The sequence below is a fragment of the Dryobates pubescens genome, chromosome 10, assembly GCF_014839835.1.
Source record: "Dryobates pubescens isolate bDryPub1 chromosome 10, bDryPub1.pri, whole genome shotgun sequence".
NCBI classification, from domain to species: Eukaryota; Metazoa; Chordata; class Aves; order Piciformes; family Picidae; genus Dryobates; species Dryobates pubescens.
In genome coordinates this window covers 29,823,749-29,849,651 of record NC_071621.1, presented here as the reverse complement: position 1 = coordinate 29,849,651, position 25,903 = coordinate 29,823,749, and the positions used below count along the sequence as shown (strand labels likewise).

General features: G+C 38.9%; 1 protein-coding gene across 1 annotated transcript in view; it reads left to right on the top strand.

The window, feature by feature from the left end:
- Window positions 1–25,903, top strand: part of DYNC2H1 (dynein cytoplasmic 2 heavy chain 1) — a 180,336-nt gene that overhangs the window by 82,786 nt on the left and 71,647 nt on the right. Inside the window, exons 64-76 of the mRNA XM_009896774.2 lie at window positions 1,434–1,532; window positions 3,339–3,462; window positions 5,725–5,888; window positions 8,422–8,541; window positions 9,940–10,074; window positions 11,572–11,715; window positions 13,581–13,670; window positions 17,169–17,234; window positions 19,793–19,843; window positions 20,681–20,758; window positions 22,507–22,638; window positions 24,996–25,068; window positions 25,384–25,544. Of these exons, the coding sequence (XP_009895076.2) occupies window positions 1,434–1,532; window positions 3,339–3,462; window positions 5,725–5,888; window positions 8,422–8,541; window positions 9,940–10,074; window positions 11,572–11,715; window positions 13,581–13,670; window positions 17,169–17,234; window positions 19,793–19,843; window positions 20,681–20,758; window positions 22,507–22,638; window positions 24,996–25,068; window positions 25,384–25,544 (1,437 nt within the window). The remainder of the gene's footprint in view (window positions 1–1,433; window positions 1,533–3,338; window positions 3,463–5,724; window positions 5,889–8,421; window positions 8,542–9,939; window positions 10,075–11,571; window positions 11,716–13,580; window positions 13,671–17,168; window positions 17,235–19,792; window positions 19,844–20,680; window positions 20,759–22,506; window positions 22,639–24,995; window positions 25,069–25,383; window positions 25,545–25,903) is intronic.

The window sequence follows — 25,903 nt, the reverse complement described above, 5'->3', positions numbered from 1 at the left end:
TATTAGATCTGCTAGAAAGTAAAGATTTAGTGCCATGAGGAGAATCTGCATTTGCCACAGGCACTTTGCTTGGGTGACTGATGATTCTTTCAAATCAGTTACAGAATTCTCTACAGTTTAAATTTACCTTATTGTCTTGATACTAGATCTAGTTATTCCTTTCTCAATTTGATTAAAAAGCTTTTCAATAAATGCCATTTCCCCCATTTAAGCTACTTACATGGTATAACAAAGTCCCATTTTAATTTTTTTTTGTAAGCTGAATAAATTGAGCTCTTAAAAATCTCACTATGTGGGAAGAGCTATTTCAAACCTTCCCTTAACTCCAATAATTTTTGTGGTGTACAGTATTTTTTCAGCACCCTTTTAAAACTAGAATTAGACATGGTATTTTACCAATGTCAGCTACAGTACAAGCTCAACTGTTCTGTGGAATCTTAAATGCATGTGTCAGTGTTGAGTAGGTCTCCTTCCACTTGCCCAACTAGTACCTTCTCTGTGGTCACTGTGTTGTGACCACTGTGTGAATTTTGAGCACTTACCTAATTGGTATATCAGTGGTTAAAGTCTGAGCATTCCAAAAGCAATGCATATGGCATAACATATCTTTATATGTATAATAAAATAGTAAAGCTTAGCAGAATACTGGTATGGCAGCCACACTGATAGAGGTTTTAGTAAAATGAAACCCTGCTGTCTCACTGGTATACATGTTACTAAGCAATATCACCAAAATATTTCACACCCTAGTGTTTGCAGGTTTGAGATCTGGATTTGCTTGTGATTATAAGTAGAAAGCTGTTTGTGTCTTTATGCCTTTCTAAAATGATTTGACTTCCAAACCCAGTGGTGTACCTTTGCCCATTTTAAGATTCAAAGCAACTGTAACACAAGCTGTATATTATACTCACTGAATAGAGGTTTGTGTTTTCACAAGAAGGTGAGGAGCTACCTAACTTTAGCTGGACAAATGCCTGAGAATTTTTATCTTTGGAAAAATAAAATAACAACAACAACAACAAATAATAATAATAAAATATTATTATTATTATTATTAGTAGTAGTAGTTGTAGTAGTAGTAATAGTAATAGTAATAGTAACAATATTAAAAGAAATATAAATGAATTACATAAAATTCCTCCTCCTAATGTTTGTTGTCATTTCATTATTTAGGCTGTTACTGTTTCTTGGAACAGTTTGTTAATTAAAAGGATTTTGAAATTACTATACTGTTAGTTTGGGCAAATGAAAAAGAACTCTATTCAATTTTATTCTTAAAACAGGGGGGGATTGGACGTGGCACTTGGTGCCATGGTCCAGTCATGAGGTCTGTGGTGACGGGTTGGACTAGATGATCTTTGAGGTCTCTTCCAACCTTAGTGATACTGTGATACAGATTTCAGTAAATATGTATTTATTTTTCTTCCCCTTAGAGTAAAGTTTGCCCATTTTTGATAGACCCTTCTTTCCGGGCTACTGAATGGTTGAAGACCCATTTGAAGGAGTCACGTTTAGAAGTTATTAACCAACAGGTACAGTATTTATACGTGGTCTCACAATTCCATTGTGCTTGAGCTCATCCTGTTCCAGACTTCAGAGAGAGAGTTTTTAAAGGGATATGACAACAATCACCAAAAATAGGATTATATTCCTGGAAGTATGTAATTTCTGCCCAGGGAGGTGGTGGAGTCACAGTCCCTAGAGAGGTGTTCAAAAAAGGATTGGATGTGGCACTTGAAGCCATGGTTTAGTTAGTCATGAGATATTAGGTGATAGGTTGGACTTGATGATCTCTGAGGTCTTTTCCAACCTTATTGATTCTATCCTATCCTATTCCATTCTATTCCATTCTATTCTATTCTGTTCTCATGTTGTTGGTTACTATCATTGTTACATGGTACTGAAAATTTCTTTACTTGAGGGGGAGATCAGAGTATTTAAGACTTGGGAGTCATCATTGTATATTACTGCTACAACTTTGCCTCTTTGTGCTGCCCTCTCCAAGAGGGAGATAGTAAAGAGAGAGGTCTTTTGTATTCTTGGTCACTGGATTTCAGGAGTATGTAAGGACTTCTTCCATATGATTTTTGTATTGTATAATCTAGATTAGGTATTGTAAATGAGATTTTAGTTTGAGTTTAAGGTACCTAAGATTAGATGTCTGCATTTTACTGGTGGTGAGGCTTGGCTCAGTTGCACACACATAGGCAGGAATCTGGTGCTGTTCCAAAGTCGCTTATTGAACTCCATCTGGCCTCAAGATACTTTTTCAACAGAATGTAGGTCTTGCACAGATCACTGCCAGCTTCATACAGGCCTCTAAGATACTCTGGCAATATTAGACAAATTTTGGGGGGGTAATTGAGTACTTCCCCGGCTCGCTGAGTGCCTTGATTACCCTTTAGGCTCTGTTACCTGCGTTGTCTGGGATGTTCATTGACTGTAATGGAATCTTAAACACCATGTGCATCTTTAGACACCTACATGCAAACCCACTTCATTTAGATGTCTTACTGTTGACATGCATATGGTTTGTAGGTCTTGATTCAGGGTTGAGACAGAGCTAACTTATAACATTTGAGATGTGTTACCTAGACAAGACTTCCAGGTGCACCTGACAGACCTGACACAAGACCTGTGGTAGACCTACCCTCTTCAGGTGCAGCACTTGGAAAACTAGGCATGTTAAATAGGATGCCTGTATGTCATTAGCTGAATAGATAAACTTATTTAAAGTAAACACTTGTGGCTAAACCTTGAAATATGATACGATGCTTATAATAGAGTTTTGAGGCTGAGAGAGCTGGGGTTGCTTAGCCTGGAGAAGAGGAGACTCAGGGGAGACCTTATTGCTGTCTACAACTACCTGAAGGGAGGTTGTAGCCCAGTGGAGGCTGGTCTCTTCTCCCAGGCAACTAGCACCAGAACAAGAGGACACAGTCTCAAGCTGCACCAGAGGAGGTTTAGGTTGGATGTTAGGAAGAAATTCTTCATAGAAAAAGTGATTGATTGGCCATTGGAATGTGCTGCCCAGGGAGGTGGTGGAGTCACCATCACTGGAGGTGTTTAGGAAGAGACTGGATGGGGCACTTGTTGCCATGGTTTAGTTGATTAGGTAATGTTGGATGATAGGTTGGACTCGATGATCTTGAAGGTCTTTTCCAACCTGGTTAATTCTATTCTATTCTAGTCTAGTCTAGTCTAGTCTAGTCTAGTCTAGTCTATTCTAGTCTATTGATTTTTAGATTTAGACTCCCAGTGTAATGCCTTCCTGTTCATTCTGAAGTGTGACTGTTTTAAAAAAATGTGAATCAAAAGTATTTGTTGTATTTACCCAGGACACCAACTTCCTAACTGCTCTTGAGCTGGCAGTCAGATTTGGGAAAACCCTTGTTATACAGGAAATGGATGGAGTGGAGCCTGTACTTTACCCATTGCTAAGAAAAGATCTTGTTGCTCAAGGTAAATGACCAAGATCTTTGCAAATGCTTGCTCAAGTCCTTTATAGGTTTTATATCTATATCTCTATCTATCTATCTATGACATAAAACTCAAATTTTCTGAAAACATTTAGTATAATGTATTTTTTTTCTGCTTTATCATTAGCCTGCTACTAACACTTCAGTGCATGAAGTATGTTGCAGATAATGTTCTTGTTTAGTAAGCAGGAATATATTGAAAAGTATTTGAAGGTTACTTTTTGGTTGAAGTTTGAATCAAGTGGTTGTTTGCATGTTAAATTTTGAATTATTTTCTACTAGTAATTTCAAACATGAAGTTTTACTTAGGAACTTGGGCCTTAAATAGATGAGAAATTACACAACTGGATGTGCAGTTAGAAATCAGAGTTTTAGTGTGTTGGTGTTGCTTTTTCTATTTCATGTGTCTGGAACTTAAGAAGTCCTATAGGTCTGTCCCTGATCTTACTTTGGAGTTGGGGGCAGTCATAAACAGGAGACAGTGAAAAGAGTCTTCATAATGGATGGAATGAAAGTTAAAAAAAAAAAGAAGAAGGACAAATTAAATGATTAAATTTTACAATATCCCTGCTTTGGAGAGAGAATGTACTCTATATAACTCTACATAAGCTCTTTGGATGTAGTTACCTTAAAAAGGCCGATATGAAAAATTGTGTTGGAAGTTTAGGAAGGATAAATAGTAATGGCAAAAGTATCTCATCCTGAGTTATGTTGACTTATATTGCAAATTTTGAAATAAAAAAGAACAAAATTGTATCAAAAGAACTGAATGGACTGAAAAATAAAGTAATACATGTTTTGAATTCTTTCTAGATTATTGTAAGTGAAATGTATTTACGTTATCCTTAGTAATTATACTAGTGTCTGAAGTCTGTGCATGTGATTTACAGTATGATCTTTGGGCACTGAAAATAGCTCAAGACTCCTTTTTGGAGTTGAGTGGAAAGTAAGAATGGTCACTGTTGGAGTCTCCAGTCACTTCACAAGCAAGCATACACTCCTCTTTGTCAAAACAAGGAGATATAGGCTGGTCCACATTATTTTTCTTGTGATCACTGTGCATCATTGCTTGGAATGGAATGTTAAGGAAAATGTGAATATAAGGACTGCAATAAGTTTATCTTTGTACAGCTTCAATTTTCTGTTTGACATTTTTATAGCATAGGCCTAAAATTTATTTGGATCCTCAGCACAGAAGCAGAACTCCTATCTGATTTTCATCTCTGCCAGTGCTTTAGTAAGACATTTATACTTAGAACATTGCTGGTCTGCTTCCATTCCTAAAAACAGAGAGGGACCTAACTATGACACCTCAAATTCTCTGGAAAGGAAATTTTCACTTTTGAAACTTTTCATCTTTAGATTCTATTCTTCATTCTTTTTGAGTATCAGGAGGCAAAATCTTACTCTAGTCATGATTGTTCTAGTCTTCTTTCCTGACCCTGCTGGAATGGAAACCGGTAGTAGAAGGAGAGTTGGGAGAGGCCAAACATACAGTTTCATTTTGTGTCAGGCATGTTGAGAAATGTCAAAATATTAGGAGTATAAAGACAGATTGAAGACCATGAGAGATGAAATTTAATAAATTGGTTTTTTCCATACTATAATTAAATCTATTTAGAATATGACAGGTTTATGGGATATTTCTTGATGGAATGTTTTTCTTTCATTGTAATGACTAGATATCCCAGCATCTTTAGTTTCATAAACTTTCTCTAGAACAATTGTCATAGAAAGTAATATTTTAATAAAGTTATGATTTTACAGCAGCATCAACCTCTTTCAAATAAATGTTGGTACAGAGAGAAATAGTTTTGGAGTTTTGGATCACATTCAGAAGACGTGGAACTATCTTAATTGGCCAATTTGTAATTATGGTATACCTATGTGGAAATGTAAGTGAATGTGTCAATGATGACAGGATTCTTGCACAAACAGGGGATTCTTCAGTGCATCTTTTGTCTTTGTTTTAAAATTATTATTCATTGTTTAAAGATTTGAAAGATTCATTAGTATTGCTTTAAATGCATTTTTGGGCATTTATGCTTTTGTACTGGGTAAGGATAATTAAACTACCCTGCTGTATTAAATATTCTCACTATGTAACTTTCTCTAACTAGTGCTGTGCTATAGCTCTTCTTTAGTCTAGCAATGCAGGACAGATTATGTATGTTTGTTTTGTTTTTCTTTTTCTTTCTAAACAATGTATAAATGAATGTTATACTTTTATATTTGTAATTTACAGGGCCCCGTTACGCTGTACAAATAGGAGAAAAAATGGTAGATTATAATGAAGAGTTCCGTCTTTTTCTGTCAACAAGGAACCCAAATCCCTTCATTCCACCTGATGCTGCTTCTATTGTAACAGAAGTAAACTTTTCCACAACAGGAAGTGGCTTAAGAGGACAGGTAAGCAGTAATTAGAGGGTAGAAGTGCTCTCCAGAGGGACCTTGACAGGCTGGACAGATGGGCAGAGTCCAACATGATGGCATTCAACAAGTCCAAGGGCCGGGTGCTGCACTTTAGCCACAAGAACACCATGCAGTGCTACAGGCTGGGACTTGGAGTGGCTGGAGAGCATCCAGACAGAAAGGGACCTAGGGGTACTGATTGACTGCTGGCTGAACATGAGCCAGCAGTGTGCCCAGGTGGCCAAGAAGGTCAATGGCATCCTGGCCTGCATCATAAATAGTGTGGCCAGCTGGAGCAGGAAAGCATGTCCAGAGAAGGGCAGTGAGGCTGGGGAGAGGTCTGGACCACAAGCTCTATGAGAAGAGGCTGAGGGAGCTGGCGTTGCTTGGCCTGGAGAAGAGGAGGCTCAGGGCAGACCTTATTGCTCTCCACAACTACCTGAAGGGAGGTTGTAGCCAGGTGGGGATTGGTCTCTTCTCCCAGGCAATCAGCACCAGAACAAGAGGACACAGTCTCAAACTGTGCCAGCAGAAGTTTAGGCCTGAGCTGAGGAGAAAGTTTTTCACAGAGAGAGTTATTAGCCATTGGAATGGGCTACCCTGGGAAGTGGTGGAGTCACTGTCTCTGGAGGTATTGAAGATGGGATTGGATGTGGCACTTGTTGCCATGGTTTAGTAGTCATGAGGTGTTGGGTGACAGGTTGGACTTGATGATCTTTGAGATCTTTCCAACCTTATTGATTCTATGATTCTATATGTATACCTGACTCACAGTGACATCAGTCTTCTGGAAGAAGCCTTATGGTACAGTTTGTATTAATGGTCACAGAGATATTTTCCAGCACACAAATATAAATGGTAAAATGGATACTGAGTTTTTATGCACTCTGGATCCTAGTAGTGAGTCATAAATATGCTATGAAATGCTACAGGCAGGGGGATAGAGTAGCTGCAAAACTGCCCAGCAGAAAATGACCTGGGGGTGCTGGTTGACATGATCTGAAGATGAGCCAGCAATGTGCCCAGACAGCCAAGAAGACCAATGGTATCACCTTGAGTACTATGTTGTTTTAGGCCCCTCACTACAAGAAAGAAGCTGTCTGTAACAGGATAACGTGTGGTAAGCAGGTTAACCCCCCTGTTTCCCCCCAAAACAGGACTGAGGGAAAGTAACACAAACAAGAAACCCTCCAGGTTGAGATAAGAGTTTAATATACATGAGATAACATAATGCACAATTTCCTTAGCCTATTTTCAGGAAAAGCACCGCAGAAAGCATCAGCAAGCAGAAAGCCAGTGAGCTAAAAAGCCAAGGCAGAGAGCTGCTTCCCATCTGTCTGCCATCCCAATGGAAGAGAATTAACACCTAAAAACCCAGAACCTAAAAGCAGCAACCAGAACAGGAAGCCTCTTCTATTACAATCTGAACTTCAAGCCCCACAATACTTTGCTCCAGCCAACCCTTTCCTTTTGGAGCTGACATAAGGCAGGATGGTTTTGAATAACAGCAGCAGATTTAAATTCAACCCATGACACTGTCATGTGCTGGAATGTGTCCAGAGAAGGGCAATGAAGCTGGTGAAGGGTCTTGAGCACAAGTCTGAGCAGTGTCTGAGGGAACTGGAGGAAAGGAAGCTGAGGGGAGACCTTGTCACTCTCTATAACTATCTAAATGGTTGTAGTGAGGTGGGTGTTGGTCCATTGTTCCAAGTAATAAGTGATTAGGACAAATTGTGCGGATTGGGTATTAGGAAAGAATTCTTCACTGAAAAGGTTGTAAATCATTGGAGCAGCCTGTATAGAATGTTGTTGAGTCACCATCCCTGGAGTTATTTAAAAGATGTGTAGATGTGCCACTTAGCCACATAGTTTAGTGGTGACCTAGGTTAACAGTTGGACTTGATCTTAAAGGTCTTTTCCAACCAAAGCAATTCTGTGATTCTGTGTAGCCAAGTGAATTGATCTCTGCTAAGTGGAAATACAGGAGAAAAGAAAAAGCTTTGTTTGTTGTTTCCTCTCTTTTTTGTCTTTGGTAGACTTGCTGAAAAGCAATTTGCTGCCATTTTTTCAAGTGTGTGTTGTCTATCAGCTACTTCTTGTTATATTTGATAACAGAATATACACAATGAAGACTGCCAGTCATTTATATACAGATGTGATTCAGACTGAGGTGCAAAATGTCTTGGGTCTCATCTTAAAAGCATGTGTCCTGAATAAAGTGACCCAGTACCTTTTGAAATATCCTTGAATATCTCACCTGGTTTGCCTTAGCTGTTACACACAAGGGCATGGCTGACAGTAACTCCTGGGTTATACTTGCCATTGCAAAATATCCTGAATGTCTACATAGATTCAAAACAGTTAGATTGCTGGTGCAACTGAATAAACCCTCAAAAGTCTGTTATAAAAGCTATAGACCATATACTGCAGTATGATTAATTAGTATGTATTATGCAATACAGCTAATTAATATAGCTTATTAAATATTATAGTATTTCTTATTCTGTTGAACAATCTCCTTTCTTTTCAGCTTTTGGCTTTAACAATTCAGCATGAGAAGCCTGATTTGGAAGAGCAGAAGACAAAACTACTGCAACAAGAGGAAGACAAGAAGATACAACTAGCTAAGCTTGAGGAATCTCTTTTGGAAGTAAAATGAATTTACCTCTTTTATATCTGTTAGATCAGTAAGATAGTGTTCATGTTGTTATGTGTTTGATTGAAGATGATGAAAGTGTTGGAATAATGAGACCTCAGAGTCTTTTATTTGAGAAATGTGGGGCTCTTGAGAGAGTAGGGTGGTTAAAATATGTATGTCTGTCATGAAACTGGTAGTGTTTCAATATGTTAAGCATTGCTAATGTTAAATGCAGGAATTGTTGGGCTAGATAGATTCAACAGAGTGAGTGATTAGAAGTTTCGTTAGTTTTAATGCATTACAAAATAAAACTTTGTTAAAAATCATACTGTTACTTTTTCACCTGCCCCCAGCTTGGTGTCGCCTGCAAATTTTCCATCATCAGTAAATTTGCAGATGACACCAAAGTGGGGGCAGGAGTTGATCTGCTAGAGAATAGAGAGGCTTTGCAGAGGGACCTCAACAGGTTGGACAGATGGGCAGAATCCAACAGCATGAGATTTAACACATCCAAGTGCCAGGTTCTGCACATTGGCCACAGCAACCCCATGCAGTGCTACAGGCTGGGGTCAGAGTGGCTGGAGAGCAGCCAGGCAGAGAGGAACCTGGGGGTACTGGTCGATGGTAGGCTGAACATGAGCCAGCAGCGTGCCCAGGCAGCCAAGAGGGCCAATGGCATCCTGGCCTATATCAGGAACAGTGTGGCCAGCAGGAGGAGGGAGGTCATTCTGCCCCTGTACACTGCACTGGTTAGGCCACATGTTGAGTTCTGTGTCCAGTTCTGGGCCCCTCAGTTCAGGAAGGACATTGAGACACTTGAACATGATACTTGATGATCTTTGAGGTCTCTTCCAACCTTGTGATTCTGTGATTCTGTGATTCTACTATTGTAGCTGGTGAATCTGTGCCTCCAAATATCCTGAAATGCTGCTTTACAGGTATCCATTCAGAACTGACTATAATATATTTAATATTACATTAAATATAACATATAATAATAAAGTATTTAATAGTGAATCATTCAAGCTTTTCTAACTTACTACAAACAAAATGGTTTGCACAGGAGAAGTCAGGGAAAATGTGGACTGATTTCAAGGAGTTTGAAGCAATCTCTGATGACAAACTGAAATTGTTGGAATTGTGAATATTCCCATTAGCTGGAAATGTGAACTCAATTGTATAAGGGATGTTGGAGTGCTTTTGCTGCAAAATGAGTTTAGGAATGACTGGCTTTATGTTCCATGCTTCTTTAAATCGACATCTTGGTTTCCAGAATAACTACACGCCCTTCTACTTAGTCCTGATGCATTCAGTGATTCAGAAATATGTACAAGACAGGAAGGACAGCTTCCAAAATGGTTACTTTAAAGGCTTTTTAAAATGTAACATAGATGATTTTTTGTTTCACAGACGCTTGCAACGTCACAAGGCAACATACTCGAAAATAAGGAGCTGATTGAGTCTTTGAATCAGACTAAAGCAAGTAGTGCACTCATCCAAGAATCACTTGCTGAATCTCACAGACTCCAAAGTTTCCTTGATAAGGTAAAAGAATTTTAATCTTTTGTTGCTGTCTTTTTCCTGCTGAATATAGTCATCTTCTTTAAACAGAACATATGTACATCCACAGGAGTAGAAGATCAATTACATACTAAATTACTTTTTTTGAGTAAAAGGTACTTGGTGTATGCAAGTATAAATGTTTTGTTTCCACACTTGGTGGGTAGCTAAGCAATTAAAAATCAGCCAGGTTGAATTAAAGGAATTTTCCCCAAGGACTTACTTGCAAGTAATGCATTTTGACTGTATTTTTTGCAATCTGCTCATCCAAACACTATCATGTCTCATATCACGGAATGTTAGGAGTTGGAAGGGGCCTTCATGGAGTCTAACCCCCCTGCCAAAGCAGGTTCACCTAGAACAGGCCACACAGGAATGCATCCAGGCAGGATTTTGAAGTCTCTAGAGAAAGAGACTCTACAACCTCTCTGGGAAGCCCGTTCTGGTGCTCTGTCACCCTCACTTCTAAATAATGGTCTCCTCATGTTAAGGTGAAACCTCCTGTGTTCTAGCTTGTACCTGTTGTTCCTTGTCCTGTCACTGGGCTCAATCAAAAAGAGCCTGGCACCTTCATCTTGACACCCACCTGTCAGATATTTATAGACATTGATAAGACCCTCTCTCAGCCTTCTCTTCTCAATACTAAACAGCCCCAGGTTTCTAAGTCATTCTTCATAGGAGAGATTTCAAGTCCTACAATCATCCTCATGGATGCTCTTATCCTCATGGATGCTCTTACTTAATATATCCCCTGCTACTGCAAAACTTTAGATAATTGGTGATGCTATTATCTGTTGTGCTGGGTTTATAACACATGACAGGATCTTCCTCTATGGTTTTGTTCAGTTAAAAAGTTTAATTTGGGGTGTGTTCTGTGATGGAGAGAGGCCTCATTGCTGTTTACAACTACCTGAAAGGAGGTAGTAGCCAGGTGGGGGCTGGTCTCTTCTCCCAGGCAACCAGCACCAGAACAAGAGGACACAGTCTCAAGCTGCACCAGGGGAGGTTCAGGCTGGATGTTAGGAAGAAGTTCTTTCCAGAAAGAGTGATTGGCCATTGGCATGTGCTGCCCAGGGAAGTGGTGGAGTCACCATCACTGGAGGTGTTTAGGAAGAGACTGGATGGGGTGCTTGGTGCCATGGTTTAGTTGATTAGACGGTGTTGGATGATAGGTTGGACTCAATGATCTCAAAGGTCTTTTCCAACGTGGTTAATTCTATTCTATTCTATTCTCAGTGCCCTAGGGATTAATTTCAAAAACGTTCTTCATAAGTTAAAGATTTTTATTTTTTAAATCTAAAGACAGTGTGGAATTCTTGAGTACACATCCCTCGATCTGAAGAGTCAGAAAGGATTGTGTTTTTCTAAGTACTGGGTCATCCCGATGTTTTCTCTGTGGGATGTATAAATGTGTACACAGTCTCCAGCAGATGGCAGTAATGTACCGCGGTGTTACAATGAGTAATTTTTTTTTATCCGCAGGAACGGGACGCCTATCTGCCGTTAGCAGAGTCTGCTAGCAAGATGTACTTTGTTATCTCTGACTTGGCCAAAATTAATAACATGTACCGGTTTAGTCTGGCGGCTTTCCTGCGGCTCTTCCAAAGGGCTTTACAAAGCGAGCAGGTATTTTCTGTCTTCCTGAAGCTGTTAATGCTTCAGAAAAATCAATCTGCTTTTAGCCTTAGAATTTGTTAGTTGCTTGGTCATTTTAAAAAAAACCAATGTGTGATAACTGATGCTGAAATTACGATGGTAATGATGTAGTAGTAATGATTTAAGTAGTGATACTGAACTGCTGTGATTTAGAGATTCAGAACAGGTGCACATGGAATTTTTAAATGATTTTTACTGTACAAATAAAGCATAAAATTGCTGTGCCATCTGAAAACAAAGTCACTTTCTTTTCCTTTCTTTTCCTTTTCCTTTTTCTTTTATTTTCTTTTTTCTTTTTTTTTTACTTTTCTTTTCTTTTCTTTTTTCTTTTCTTTTCTTTTCTTTTTTTCTTTTCTTTTCTTTTCTTTTTCTTCCCTTCCCTTCCCTTCCCTTCCCTTCCCTTCCCTTCCCTTCCCTTCCCTTCCCTTCCCTTCCCTTCCCTTCCCTTCCCTTCCCTTCCCTTCCCTTCCCTTCCCTTCCCTTCCCTTCCCTTCCCTTCCCTTCCCTTCCCTTCCCTTCCCTTCCCTTCCCTTCCCTTCCCTTCCCTTCCCTTCCCTTCCCTTCCCTTCCTTTCCCCTTCCCCTTCCCCTTCCCCTTCCCCTTCCCCTTCCCCTTCCCCTTCCCCTTCCCCTTCCCCTTCCCCTTCCCCTTCCCCTTCCCCTTCCCCTTCCCCTTGCCCTTGCCCTTGCCCTTGCCCTTGCCCTTGCCCTTGCCCTTGCCCTTCCCCGAGGTCTTTTCCAACCTGGTTTATTCTGTGATTCTGTTGGGTGGGTTGAAAATTTCCCCCTACATTAAATTGCCAGCCCATCCCAGTTGGAAGCAAATGAAGCAGTATTTACAAGCAAAACTACACTCTACAATGAAATGCAGTGAATATGTACAAAATACACAATATTTACATATATTTGCAGATATTTGCAATTTATAAACAGCACAAGAACACCCCTGGCCAAAAACCAGGGTAGCTTATAGCTTCCCCTTCCCTGCTCCCCACCTTACCCCCCTGGACACAAAGGGACAAGAGAAAGAGCAGAGAATTGTTTTGTTAGACTTGGACAAAACAAAGCAATGTAGCCAATGCTGGCAAAGAGCCAACAGAAGCAAGTTAGTGTCTCCCAGAGCAAGGAAGCTGAAAAGAAGGATAGCTTACATTACCAGCCTTATGTTTATTATGTATCCAATGGGATTGTTTAGAATTTATCATTATTTTCCTTTTTACACCCAATGGTGATTTATTTACATTCTACCACTTTCTGTTTATGATCTGTGGAAAATGTTAAAGGTACAGCCTAAAACTACCAGACTGGCCATTGGAATGGGCTGCCCAGGGAGGTGGTGGAGTCACCATCACTGAAGGTATTTAGGAAGAGACTGGATGGGGCACTTGGTGCCATGGTTTAGTTGATTAGATAGTGTTGGGTGGTAGGTTGGACATGATGATCTCAAAGGTCTTTTCCAACCTGGTTAATTCTATTCTATTCTATTCTATTCTATTCTATTCTGTTCTGTTCTGTTCTGTTCTGTTCTGTTCTGTTCTGTTCTACTCTATTGTGTTCTGTTCTAAACTGTTATTTCATTCTCTATGTAATTATCTTATCCATAATGTTGTATAATGTTCACAGTCAAAATACTCAAAGCCAAAATACCCATTTCTTAATGCTTCATCATGAGCTTCTCATTTTATCACCTACTTATTGATAGCTGAACTCTCACATGTTTTTAGAGCTAGTGTCACACAGAGTCTAGATTATTTGTGTCATTTTGCTGAAATTTAGAGGGTACACAAAAAATGTTTACTGTGAGATGAATTTTTGAAATCCAGACTTTCTTTTTAGGATTCGAGTAACACCGAGGAAAGAATCAGCTCACTTATTTGCTCCTTGAAACATACAGTGTATGAATATGTTTGTCGTTGTTTGTTTAAGGTAAGATCATCTTCTTTGTTTTTGGCTTTTGTACTTTGCATTGAGCTTGAATGTATTCTTTCAGGAACCCACACTTGATCTACTTTAAGTAAGCAGAATTGCTCTAGATTATATGGTCCTGCTCTGGCAGGCAGGGGGGTTGGACTCGAAGATAGCCGGATGTCCCTTCCAACCCCTAACATCCTGTGGTCCTGTAATCCTGTATCAGTACATAGGTAATACATGCAAAAAAATTACAATAACAATGCTTAACATACAAAATGAGGAGGACTAAAAATGATGGTATGACAGAATTAAGCCTACTTATGCACATTTCTCCACGGAGCAGTTTTCTAATGGACAAGCCTCTTCTCAGAGTGGTCCTGTTTCTACTTTACCTCTGGCTCCAAATCTTTGCCTTATTCTGGCTTCACAGCCAGTCCCAGGCTTTGCAAACCTTCTGACCACTTTTATTTGCTCATATTTGTGGCATTCCTAAGTATGAGTGTTTGACTTGGCTGTTATGATCAGATTTTGTGTGGTTCTTTGTTTGTTTGGTTTAAAAATAAAAAAGGAGACTAAAAAGAAAGAAATGTAATACGATGATCTTGAAGGTCTTTTCCAACCTGGTTAATTCTATTCTATTCTATTCTATTCTATTCTATTCTATTCTATTCTATTCTGTTCTATTCTGTTCTATTCTATTCTATTCTCCTCCCCCCCCCCATTCTATCCCAAATCTCTACCTGTTAGCTGGTTTGTTTCTATCTGTTCCTCTGTTCCTCCATATATTGTTCTTGATGTATTTTCTGGCTTTGAATCAGGTGGCTTTTCTCATATTTGATCCTATGTTTTCTGAAAAGTCTCCCACAATTAATTTTCCAATGATATTTAATTTAATATTCTTCTGAGTGGTAATTCTCTGAAGATAAGGACAATCAGACTGTCACTTTGAAGTATGTGTAAGGCATGTATGTGGGAAACCACACCATGAAAAATTCCATCATCATTGTCAGGCATGCAGTTGATTTCTGTAGGAGTGCAGCTGCGTTATGCAGCTGGCTGAGATGCCTTTGCCTTGCAGATTTAACCCAATCCCACATATCACTGATTTTTTTCTCCTGTTCTTCCCTTTCACCTCTGCTTTGTGCTCTTTAGCCATGGCTAACTTTCTTGAAAGGAGAAGAGGTATCAGCTTCCTTATGCTTGGTTAAAATTTTCATGAGAGAAAAAACTTCTGTGAAGGACAACAAAAAATGCTTTTATACATATATTATTTATAAATATATTTTTATGTTATAAATATATTTTATATATAAATATATATATTTATAAATATATTATTAATGGCAAAAGGAAGGGCAAGGACAACCTCCATTCCTTAGTGGACACGGAACAGAATATTGTAACTAAAGATGAGGAGAAAGCAGAGGTACTTAACACCTTCTTTGCCTCAGTTTTTAATAGCAAGATAGGTTGTATTCTGGACAACTGGCCTCCTGAGCTGGCAGATGGAGTCAGGGAGCAGTACAGTTCCTCTGTAATCCAGGAGGAAGTAGTTAGAGACCTGCTCAGCCACTGCATCAGAGGAGGAGACCTTATTGCTGTCTACAACTACCTGAAAAGAGGTTGTAGACAACTGGGGGTTGGTCTCTTCTCCCAGGCAACCAGCACCAGAGCAAGAGGACACAGTCTCAAGCTGCACCAGGGGATGTTTGGAATGGAATGGAATGGAATGGAATGGAATGGAATAGAATAGAATGGAATGGAATGGAATGGAATGGAATGGAATGGAATGGAATAGAATAGAATAGAATAGAATAGAATAGAATAGAATAGAATAGAATAGAATGAAGAAATTGGCCACGGCAACCCCATGCAGAGCTACAGGCTGGGGTCAGAGTGGCTGGAGAGCTGTCAAACAGAGAGGGACCTGGGGGTGCTGATTGACACCCGCCTAAACATGAGCCAGCAGTGTGCCCAGGTGGCCAAGAGGGCCAATGGCATCCTGGCCTGTATTAGGAATAGTGTGGCCAGCAGGAGCAGGGAGGTCATTGTGCCCCTCTACTCTGCATTGGTTAGGCCACACCTTGAGTACTGTGTCCAGTTCTGGGCCCCTCAGTTTAAGAAGGACATCGAGACACTTGAACGTGTTCAGAGAAGGGCAACAAGGCTGGTGAGAGGCCTTGAGCACAGCCCTATGAGGAGAGGCTGAGGGAGCTGGGATTGTTTAGCCTGGAGAAGAGAAGGATCAGAGGTGACCTCATTGCCCTCTATAACTACCTGAAAGGTGGTTGTAGACAGGAGGGGGTTGGTCTCTTCTCCCAGGCAACCAGCACCAGAACAAGGGGACACAGTCTCAAGCTGTGCCAGGGGAGGTTTAGACTCGAGGTGAGGAGGAAGTTCTTCACTGAGCGAGTCATTCGTCATTGGAATGTGCTGCCCAGGGAGGTGGTGGAGTCACCGTCCCTGGAGGTGTTCAAGGGGAGATTGGACGTGGCACTTGGTGCCATGGTCTAGTTGTGAGGTCTGTTGGAACAGGTTGGACTTGATGATCCTTGGGGTCTCTTCCAGCCTTGGTTATACTGTGATACTGTGAAATTCTTCACCGAAAGAGTGATTGGCCTCTGGAGTGTGCTGCCTGGGGAGGTGATGGAGTCACCATCACTGGAAGTGTTTAAGAAGAGACTGGATGGGACACTTAGTGCCATGGTTTAGTTGATCAGATAGTGTTGGATGATAGGTTGGACTTGATGATCTCAAAGGTCTTTTCCAACCTGGTTAATTCTATTCTATTCTATATGTATGCCATATATTGTCTGATAAAATATATCTTCCAAGATGAAAGCCAAACTATGAAAACTGTAAGCCTCAATCTTGGTGTCTGAGTGGTCCTGATTATTCTAGAGTACCAGTTTCCAGTTTTTGACATTGACTGTATTACATAGTAGTCTGTGCTTTCCAGCACAACTTTGGTAAAGCACACCTATGAAAGTTCCAGTTTTAACAATCCAATATCTTTAAAAAAATATTTTCTTGAATGTTTGAGTGGTTTATTCTATGTCTCCTTTAAATCCTTATTGCTGGCTTGTTGCTCCAGTGCTCAGAGACTGATTGAAATTCAAATGATGCAATGCATCTAGGAAAAAGAAAGTTACTCTTTTTTCTGGCTTGTTTGGTTTGGGTTTTTTTTATGTGGTTGTTTTTGTTGTTGTTGTGTTTGTTTGTTTGTTCTTTCTTAATTTTGTTTCAAAAATTTGCTATAAGAAGATGTCAAGCATATCCTAGACACAATTTAAATATAATGGGTTGTGTTTGGTATGTTTGCTGTATTACCAAGACTTGTTTTTCTCTTCTTCACTTGAATTTAGATGTATTTGATGCAGGCTTTGGCTTAGTGTTTGCCTCTAAGCTGGGGTATGTGTCCTTGAGTCACTTCTCTGAAATTAGAGGTGTTTTATTACCAGTAATGTGACTTTTTATAAACATATAAATACATTTCTACTGCTTTTCTTTCAGGCTGATCAGCTAATGTTCGCTCTACATTTTGTGCGTGGAATGCACCCTGAACTTTTTCAAGAGAATGTAAGTGGTAGAGGACAAAATCTCCAAGTGGAGAGAAACTTTTGTCATTTAGTGTAGGACTTGGGATTTTAGATTTATATGCTGCTGTATTTCTATGATAGTTACTTTTGGATGTCATCATTATATTAGTTTCAAAGTCAAGATTACCATGAGAAAGGTAAGTAAACAGGGGCCTGAAAAAAAGATATTTATGGAGGGTTCTTGCAGCTTTTTGCCACCATGTGCCTAAACATTTATCCATGCTGCTGGTTAAATATGGGTATTTGTTTGTAAGTTAAGTGATGGATACACACCTGTTTCATTGTGACTAAGGGCTGCTTGTGCATCATGCCATGGTCTTGAACTGCAGAAAAGGAGTGGAAGACTGAGAGAGAAGTAATGAAAAGTCTGTTTTTGCAGCCTACAGGTGAAGATGCTTAAAGCAGAGTCTTACTGGAAAATGGAGTAATCTTTTGATCTTTTCAGACATTGATTATGCAGTGTCTAAGAATGGTGTCTTCAAAAGGTGTTCTTGATACAGGCCAGGATGCCAGTGGCCTTCTTGGCCACCTGGGCACACTGCTGGCTCATGTTCAGCCTGCTATCAACCAGTACTTACATGGAATGGAGAGACAAACCTATGGCTGCAGAAGCAGGAGGCCAGAAGGAATATCAAATGGTAGCAGGCATCAGTTTACTAGAGGAGAGTTCATTATAGGGTGATAGGTAAAAAATCAGATAATACATTTGAGGGCAGTAAAGAAGCTTGATTGGATGAAGGATGAAGGTTTAAGGTACCAGGTTTAATAAGCGTTGGTGGAAACATTTTGGTGTCATGAATGCAATGTGGTTTTATTGCAGACATAGGGACTGACCAAGCAAAATCCCACAGTTGATTTCAGCAGTGAAGCTGCCTGATAAAAATAACTCAAACTAATCTTGTTGGCTATTCTCCATTATTAGAACTTCCCTGATCCATCTTTATTATTTATTTTTCAGCTTCTGAAGATGTCTTCCTTTATCTTTCTAATCTTAGAGTTTGTAAAATCATGAAGGCAACAACTTGCAAATAGTTTTCTGACTCAATGAAATCCTGCCTGCCTAGACATTTTAATGGATTTGTAAATACTGCTTTATGTGTTAGTTACTATTGTTTATCTGAGATCAGCTAAACAATCCATCAGCTGTTAGAGCTCTTAACCAGCTTAATCCAGGTTACATATAATGCCCATTCCTGCAGTATCTGAGCTCTCAAGAATTAAAATAAGGAAATAATATCAATAATTTTCTTGCTTCTCTGAAAGGTACAAGTTACTTTAATTAAATTGTTAAGAAAAGAGTGCTTGTGCAAAGTAATTATTGAGGAAAATGAAGGTGAAGTGGTTATTCTTTTGAAGTTATTTCTTTTATGGCTTTAAATGTGATGCAGCTAGAATTTGCTTATTATGCTGCTAGAGAACTGAGTATTCTGTCTCCCTGTCCCAGAGGAGTTCAGCCTTCTGCACTTAGGATTTTTTTGCATAGTGATAAGAAATTTATAGTACCACTTCAGCATTATACTTGGGCCGTAGTGGAGACAGTCTCTCTATCATCATGTATTGATTTTTCTGAGGTAGCTTTACATGTCTTTACATATTACACTCCTGCTTTTCTTCATAAAAATACTACACACTTTCTGGTTTCAGAGCAGGGGAGTCTTCACAGGTTTTCTGGGCACAAGCATTTTCTTTGTAATATGTAGAGGAGCATCAATTTGTAATTAAAAGAGAGAGTTATTTCAAGACTTAGCTAGATTGGGTGCATAAAGGTATGCTGTGGTCTGTGTCAGAGCAGCAGTAATTGATTAGCTTTTTTATTTGGAACATTACTGTTGGCTTTAGCAATAAATGACATTCTTTATCATGGAATTCAGATACTGATTGTGCAAAATTTCAATACTTAGGAAAATTTCTATAGTATGTTCCTTATCGTCTGCAAATATAGGACATGCCATTTCTAGTATGGTTTTTAAATACTTATCTAATCTGTCTTCAAAGGATTAGTAACTGCCTTCCTAGATACAAATACAAAGGCTAAAATGATATATAAATTTAACTTACATTTTCCCTCTCTTAATGCAACCAAAGTATTCATAATACCAATCTATTATATTAAGTATTCTTCCTGTTCTAACAACTGTGTCTTTTGGATACTATCACAGGAAACACTACTGAAACATGGATTCTATAGTTGTTTGCTCTGTGTGGACTACTGATGCCTTATCAGGCACTGTGTGTTCTTGCCAGCCATGTATGTTACTTCTTGCTAGTCTATGAGTTGACAATCAGGGTGGGAGCTTTGGGTGCTAGCAAAGACAGGGCTTCTCCTTTTGTTTCTTTTTCTTCTGAAGCACTGCAGTCACTTGGCTTGGATCCTGCAAAAGGAATTACGTTCTGGTACTATTACCTAGAATTTAAAAAGCAGAATTCTTTCTGATTCAATTTGTTTATCTTCTTGTTTTGTCTAGATGCTACTACATACTAATCTTTAGTCTTGAAGTGTCTTATGACTTGTCTGAGTTGTTTATTTATTCCTTCTAGGAATGGGAGACTTTTACAGGTGTGATCATTGGAGACACCATAAGAAAATCAGTAAGCTACATTTATTTGTGTGCTTTGAAACAAGGAACATTTACTTAAAGCTTGAAAAGTTAGAGTTGTGTTTTTACTATATTGTTTAATTAATTGTATTCATACATTAAAGGTACAAACTACTTCTCACATAGTAATACAAAAATACAAAACCTTTTTGACCATGGCAACTCATTTTCTGCATTGCATATGTTTTTTTTACATTGTTGCTTGTTTTGTTTCTGTTACTAGGATTACAGTTTGGCTTTTCCCAATGGAATGTTTGAGGAGGTTTTAAGCCCTCTTTTGTAGCTGAAACCCGTGTTCTGACTCATTCTTTCTCCTTGTATCATATTAGTTGTGATTTTGGTATGGACTGATAGAATTGTCCACACATTTTGCTAACTTTGGCATAGTTTTTTGCCCACCCTGAGAGTCCTACATCTGGAGATGTATCTATGTTTTCTTTGGTGTCAGAGCAAGCTTAAGAAGCTTCTGGTCCATACCTGACCAATTATGCTGTAGTTTACTGTTACTCAATTCTATTGATTCTGCACACTTGCTTTTAATGGAAAACTACTTAGATTTCAGTGTGTCATATGGATACCCTAAATGAAAAAATATTTTCAGGGTCAAGTGGTTAAGCAAATGTTAATGTGAACAGAGTATCTCAAATTTAAGTAACTGCTCACTTTTGTTTTGTTGTGCCATTTATGTGCTTAGGAAAAGGCCACAGAAAGGTTCCTGTTGTAAATGCTATTTTTGTTAATAACACAAATCTCACAATCTTATGACTGAATACAGTGTTTCACAAAAATGTGTGTAACTTATGTGTGTAACATAACTTGCTTCGATAAGGATTCACAAAGAAGTGCTCGTGACCAGATTCCCTCTTGGATAGAACAGGACCGAGCCTGGGCAGTTGCATCTCTGAAGGTATACATCATGTGGTGGTTTGAATGTAATTTAAAAGGCCTTTAGCTTTAGCAGGTACTTTACATTTGAATACTCAAGACATATTTTTTAATGTAAACCCTGAAAAAAACCCTCTTAAAAAAAAACCTCCAACAAGTAATTTTTTCTGAGTCTTTTCATGTACATCTTTACCCTATCTAACAATGAATTTCAATGCATGTAAATCAGCCTATCATCTTACTCAGATTAGATACAGAGGAAAAATTGCAAAGGATTTTTCCTCTGTATCTAATCTGAGTAAGATGATAGGGAACAGTGTGGCCAGCAGGAGCAGGAAGGTCATTCTGCCCCTGTAGTCAGCACGGGTTAGGCCACACCTTGAGTCCTGTGTCCAGTTCTGGGCCCCTCAGTTTAGGAAAGATGTTGAGTTGCTGGAACATGTCCAGAGAAAGGCAACAAAGCTGGGGAGGGGTTTGGAGCACAAGCCCTGTGAGGAGAGGCTGAGGGAGCTGGGGTTGCTTAGCCTGGAGAAGAGGAGGCTCAGAGGAGACCTTCTTGCGCTCTACAACTACCTGAAGGGAGGTTGTATCCAGGTGGGAGCTGGTCTCTTCTCCCAGTCACCCACCAACAGAACAAGAGGACACAGTCTCAAGCTGTGCCAGGGGAGGTTTAGGCTGGATGTTAGGAAAAAATTCTTCATAGAAAGAGTGATTGGCCATTGGAACGGGCTGCCCAGGGAGGTGGTTAGGAAGAGACTGGATGGGGTGCTTGGTACCATGGTTTAGTTGATTAGATGGTGTTGGGTGATAGGTTGGACTCGATCTTGAAGGTCTTTTCCAACCTGGTTAATTCTATCCTATCCTATCCTATCCTATCCTATCCTATCCTATCCTATCCTATCCTATCCTATCCTATCCTATCCTATCCTATCCTATCCTATCCTATCCTATTGCAGGTTTCTCTTATATAATGACTTTTGCAAACCACTTAATATTGTATTCAAATCATTAAACTGTTAATTGGGAAACGATTTCTCTCTCTCTCTCTCTGTCTGTCTCTCTCAGATTTCCATGCATGTCTTGAAATGAATGTTGGAGTTTCTTGTTGCTTTTATAAAATAAAATCAAAACCAACCAAACCAAACTTTATTGCTTTGGTTTATCCTCCAACAGTCAATATTGCAATTCTCTGATCCTGAAGGGAACTAAATGAGAATTCTAGTAATTGAAATTCTGTCTTAGGCTCTTCTCCTGCTGCATGTAGCTCAGCAGGAAGGAAAATCTTGACTGGTCTTTGTGAAAGAATTCTGCTGCTAAATCCAGAGTTCATTATTATTCCTTTCTCTTCACCAGAAATAGGCACAATTGCAAGAAGGTGTGGCAAACATGGTTGTTACAGGTTTAAACAAAGAAACAGAAAGTTAGTAACTAGGTGAATCATTAGCATGTATGATAGAAAAAGAACCTGGTCAAGATTAAAGGAAAGAAGTGCCACTGAGTAGGGCTCAAAACAAAGAACCTCAAAGTTTAAAACCAGAAATATTGAGTAAATACAGACTTAGCATTTCTGGGGGAGTAGGTGAACAAATGGTTAATTAAAAAACTTACCCTTTCTTCTATAACTCTGAAGTTAAAATTGAATTGAGTTATGTGAGATGCACAAGTATGTACGTGTTTAGGTTCATAGTGTTACTTGGAAATTAATTAAAATATACAATGCCCAAATGACTGTTCTTCCTTATTCTCAAATATGTATTATTTATTTTGTAGATTTCTCTCCCAGGACTCTATCAAACACTTTGCTTTGAAGATGAAGGACTGTGGCACACTTTTTCTCGGAGTTCTGTCTGTGAACAAGACTTTCCATCTACTATCGTAAAAAGAATTTCCTTATTTCAGCAGGTAATCTTCTCTATTAAATTATTTGAAAGAACTTATGAGTTGAGCATTGAAATTATGTTTTGCATCTTGGAAATGCAGTTTTCAGGCCTGATTGAGTTACAAGCAGTGACAGTATCGGCATTGGCTTACAGCTTAACTGGTATACTTAGTTCTAGGGGTTGGGGGTTTTTGTTGGCTTTGTTTGTTTGTTGTATTTCTTCCCCCCCCCCCTGTGATGCATACTTACTTCTGTCTTATCTGAGTCTTTTTGTGTGTTGTGTATTGGCTGCAATTGGGCATACCCTGTAAAGTAACAGGTTCTTTAGTAATATTCACAGAATTAATTTTATGACTGCATATTCTTCCACAGTTGCTTTGTTACTGCAGAATTTGTCAGCTTTTTGAGTGTCATTAATTTAGTTTATCATTCATTGTGCAAACTTACACAAATGACTGAAAATGACAAAAAGCAGAAGCAGCCCACTGCATTTTAGTGTAGTGGTCATGAAATACTATGCTTTCTGAAAACATGATTAAAGAACTGACCAAGAATGTTGGAAAGGCAAATTCCTTCCTCCATCCAGGGATCCTTCTTCTCTGGAAGAGAAAAATCTCATCCCTCTTGTGTTCATAGACAAAAGAGTCTCATTACTTTCAAATGATGCTGTCATTTGAAGTCACTTCATGTAAGATGAAGGCCCATCCAAAGCAGGGATGGGATGGGATGGGATGGGATGGGATGGGATGGGATGGGATGGGATGGGATGGGATGGGATGGGATGGGATGGGATAGGAGAGGATAGGATGGAATGGAATGGAATGGAATAGAATAGAATAGAATAGAATAGAATAGAATAGAATAGAATAGAATAGAATAGAATAAGCCACGTTGGAAGAGACCTTTGAGATCATCAAGTCCAACCTATCATCCAACACTATCTAATCAACTAAACCATGGCACCAAGCACCCCATCCAGTCTCTTCCTAAACAGCTCCAGTGATGGCAAATCCACCACCTCCCTGGGCATCCCATTCCAATGGCCAGTCACTCTTTCTATGAAGAACTTATTCCTAACATCCAGCCTAAACCTCCCCTGGTGCAGCTTGAGACTGTGTCCTCTTGTTCTGTTGGTGGTTGCCTGGGAGAAGATAGGTGCTGGATGCCTGGGATGGGTTACATGACAATGTAGTTTCATGATGCTTGGCTCATATGGGATCTCTGAAGTGTTTATGGAGGAGGAGAATTTCTAAAATAGCTTGCACATAATTTAGGAACAAAGCATTTTGGAAAGGAATTTGTCTGACTCATGTTTGATTTGATGAAATGCAGAAGAGCAGTTCTTATATGTGTGCAATGTGTTGTCATAAACATTCTGCAGTTATAGGAAATTAAATCCAGAATGATCAACATATTCCATATCTAGTTCCTTGCTGAAAGGAAATATAGAAGGTATTAAGAATGTTTCTGTTGGTGAAACATATTGAAACTACCCAGTTAGGTTTATAGGCCACTCAAACATAGAGTTTCTTTCAAACTGTATGTTAAACTTCAAAGCCATACAGTAGCACTTTAGTGTAATCTCAAGCTTAAAAAGTATGACTTTATCAAAAATTTAACAAAGTTAAATTTAACAAAGTTAAATTTTTCCAACCAAAAATTAAGAACAGCTATTTCAGACTTGGAAATTGGAATGTGAAGAGGGTGCTGATTGTAACAAAGTTGAGGATTTTACTGAAGTTATATTAGTTGCCTTCAGTTGTCTACACTGAACATTTGCAGGAAGTTGACTGAAAAAGAGGGAGCTGGTAGGGAAACTGCTAATTTACTTTGCATCTGAATTGATTAGCTCTTTGTGTTCTGTAGTCTTTTGAAGAACAGTACAAGCATGTGCAAAACTAGGAGGTTTGAAACTCAGAATGTCTGGGGAAGCGAAGTTAGATATAAAACTCCAAAGGTGTGCTTAAACAAAGGAAATTGTTTCAAAACTGATTATCAGAAACACTACTATTACAGTTAGGATGTCACTGCCAAAGTCTGTGTACAGAATTTAGATTAGCAGTATAAAGCTAAGTTTGCTTTCTGTCACTAGCTACCTGCATAGCTACCTTTTTGCTAGGACACTGTAGAAAAAAAAATCTAGCTTACAAATAGGCATTAGATGTAGAGCTATCTTCTGGTTCTATTAATAGGACAAGCTTCTTATAAAGGAGCAATTGCATTAGATTAGCTAGGAAGGGAATGATCAGATAGCTTGATATATTCATAGAAAATAACTTTGTTCTAAAGAGAATTTAAAAGAATTCAGCCTTCTTGGAAGGCTCTTGCATTTTAAATTGCCTTAACATATTTCATAAACTCATCTCCCTTTTCTTTCAAGGTCCTTGTGGTCCAAGCTGTCCGACCAGACAGGCTACAGAGTGCCATGACTCTTTTTGCATGTAAAACCTTGGGTAAGTTAATTTTTCACCAGGGTGTTTCCATGCAACAATTAAATACTTCTTTTTGTCTTATGTTTCACTTTTATTTTATAGTTCTTATGGAATTCTCAAGTATTAGGATTTCAAAGTATACTGTAGATGGATTTGCTGATTTTATTCTTGTAAAGTATTATTAAAAAGTGCTTTTAAAATGGCTTGGTTTGTGCTTTTGTTGAAAGTGAAAACCTTCTTCCAGGCCTTCTGAAAATGCATTCAGATTTGGCCTGCACAGATACTCCATCCTGTAGAGTCACTTTATTTCTGTAATAATTCTAATTCTAATTGTAGGAATAAAAGAATTATCTCCATTGCCCCTGAATTTGAAACGTCTGTATGAAGAGACTCTGGAAATTGAGCCCATCTTGATAATTATTTCTCCTGGTGCTGATCCTTCTCAAGAGCTGCAAGAACTTGCAAATGTTGAAAGAAATACTGAGTGCTACCACCAGGTCAGTTTTAAATAAGCATAATAATGAAAGATCACAATGTGTGAAGTTTTACAGTAGCACTATCTGTTTTACCTTATTTTTTTTTAAGGAAATTGGTATGCAAAAGCATAGTTTGGTGTCTGTGTGTTGTTCCCACCTATTTTGCCACTAACTTCTGATTCCATTGGAAAAATGGTTTAGAGAAGAGAGACACAATTAGTGATCCTCGCTGAAGCAGAATGTACATGAGAGACATTTCCTTCAGCTTGAAGAAGGGAAAAATGAGAAGACAGATGGAAGAGAACAAAAGAGACTAAGAATTCCTACACATGCTGAATTAGTAACTTCATTGTGGAGTGACTGAAATATGAACAAAACAC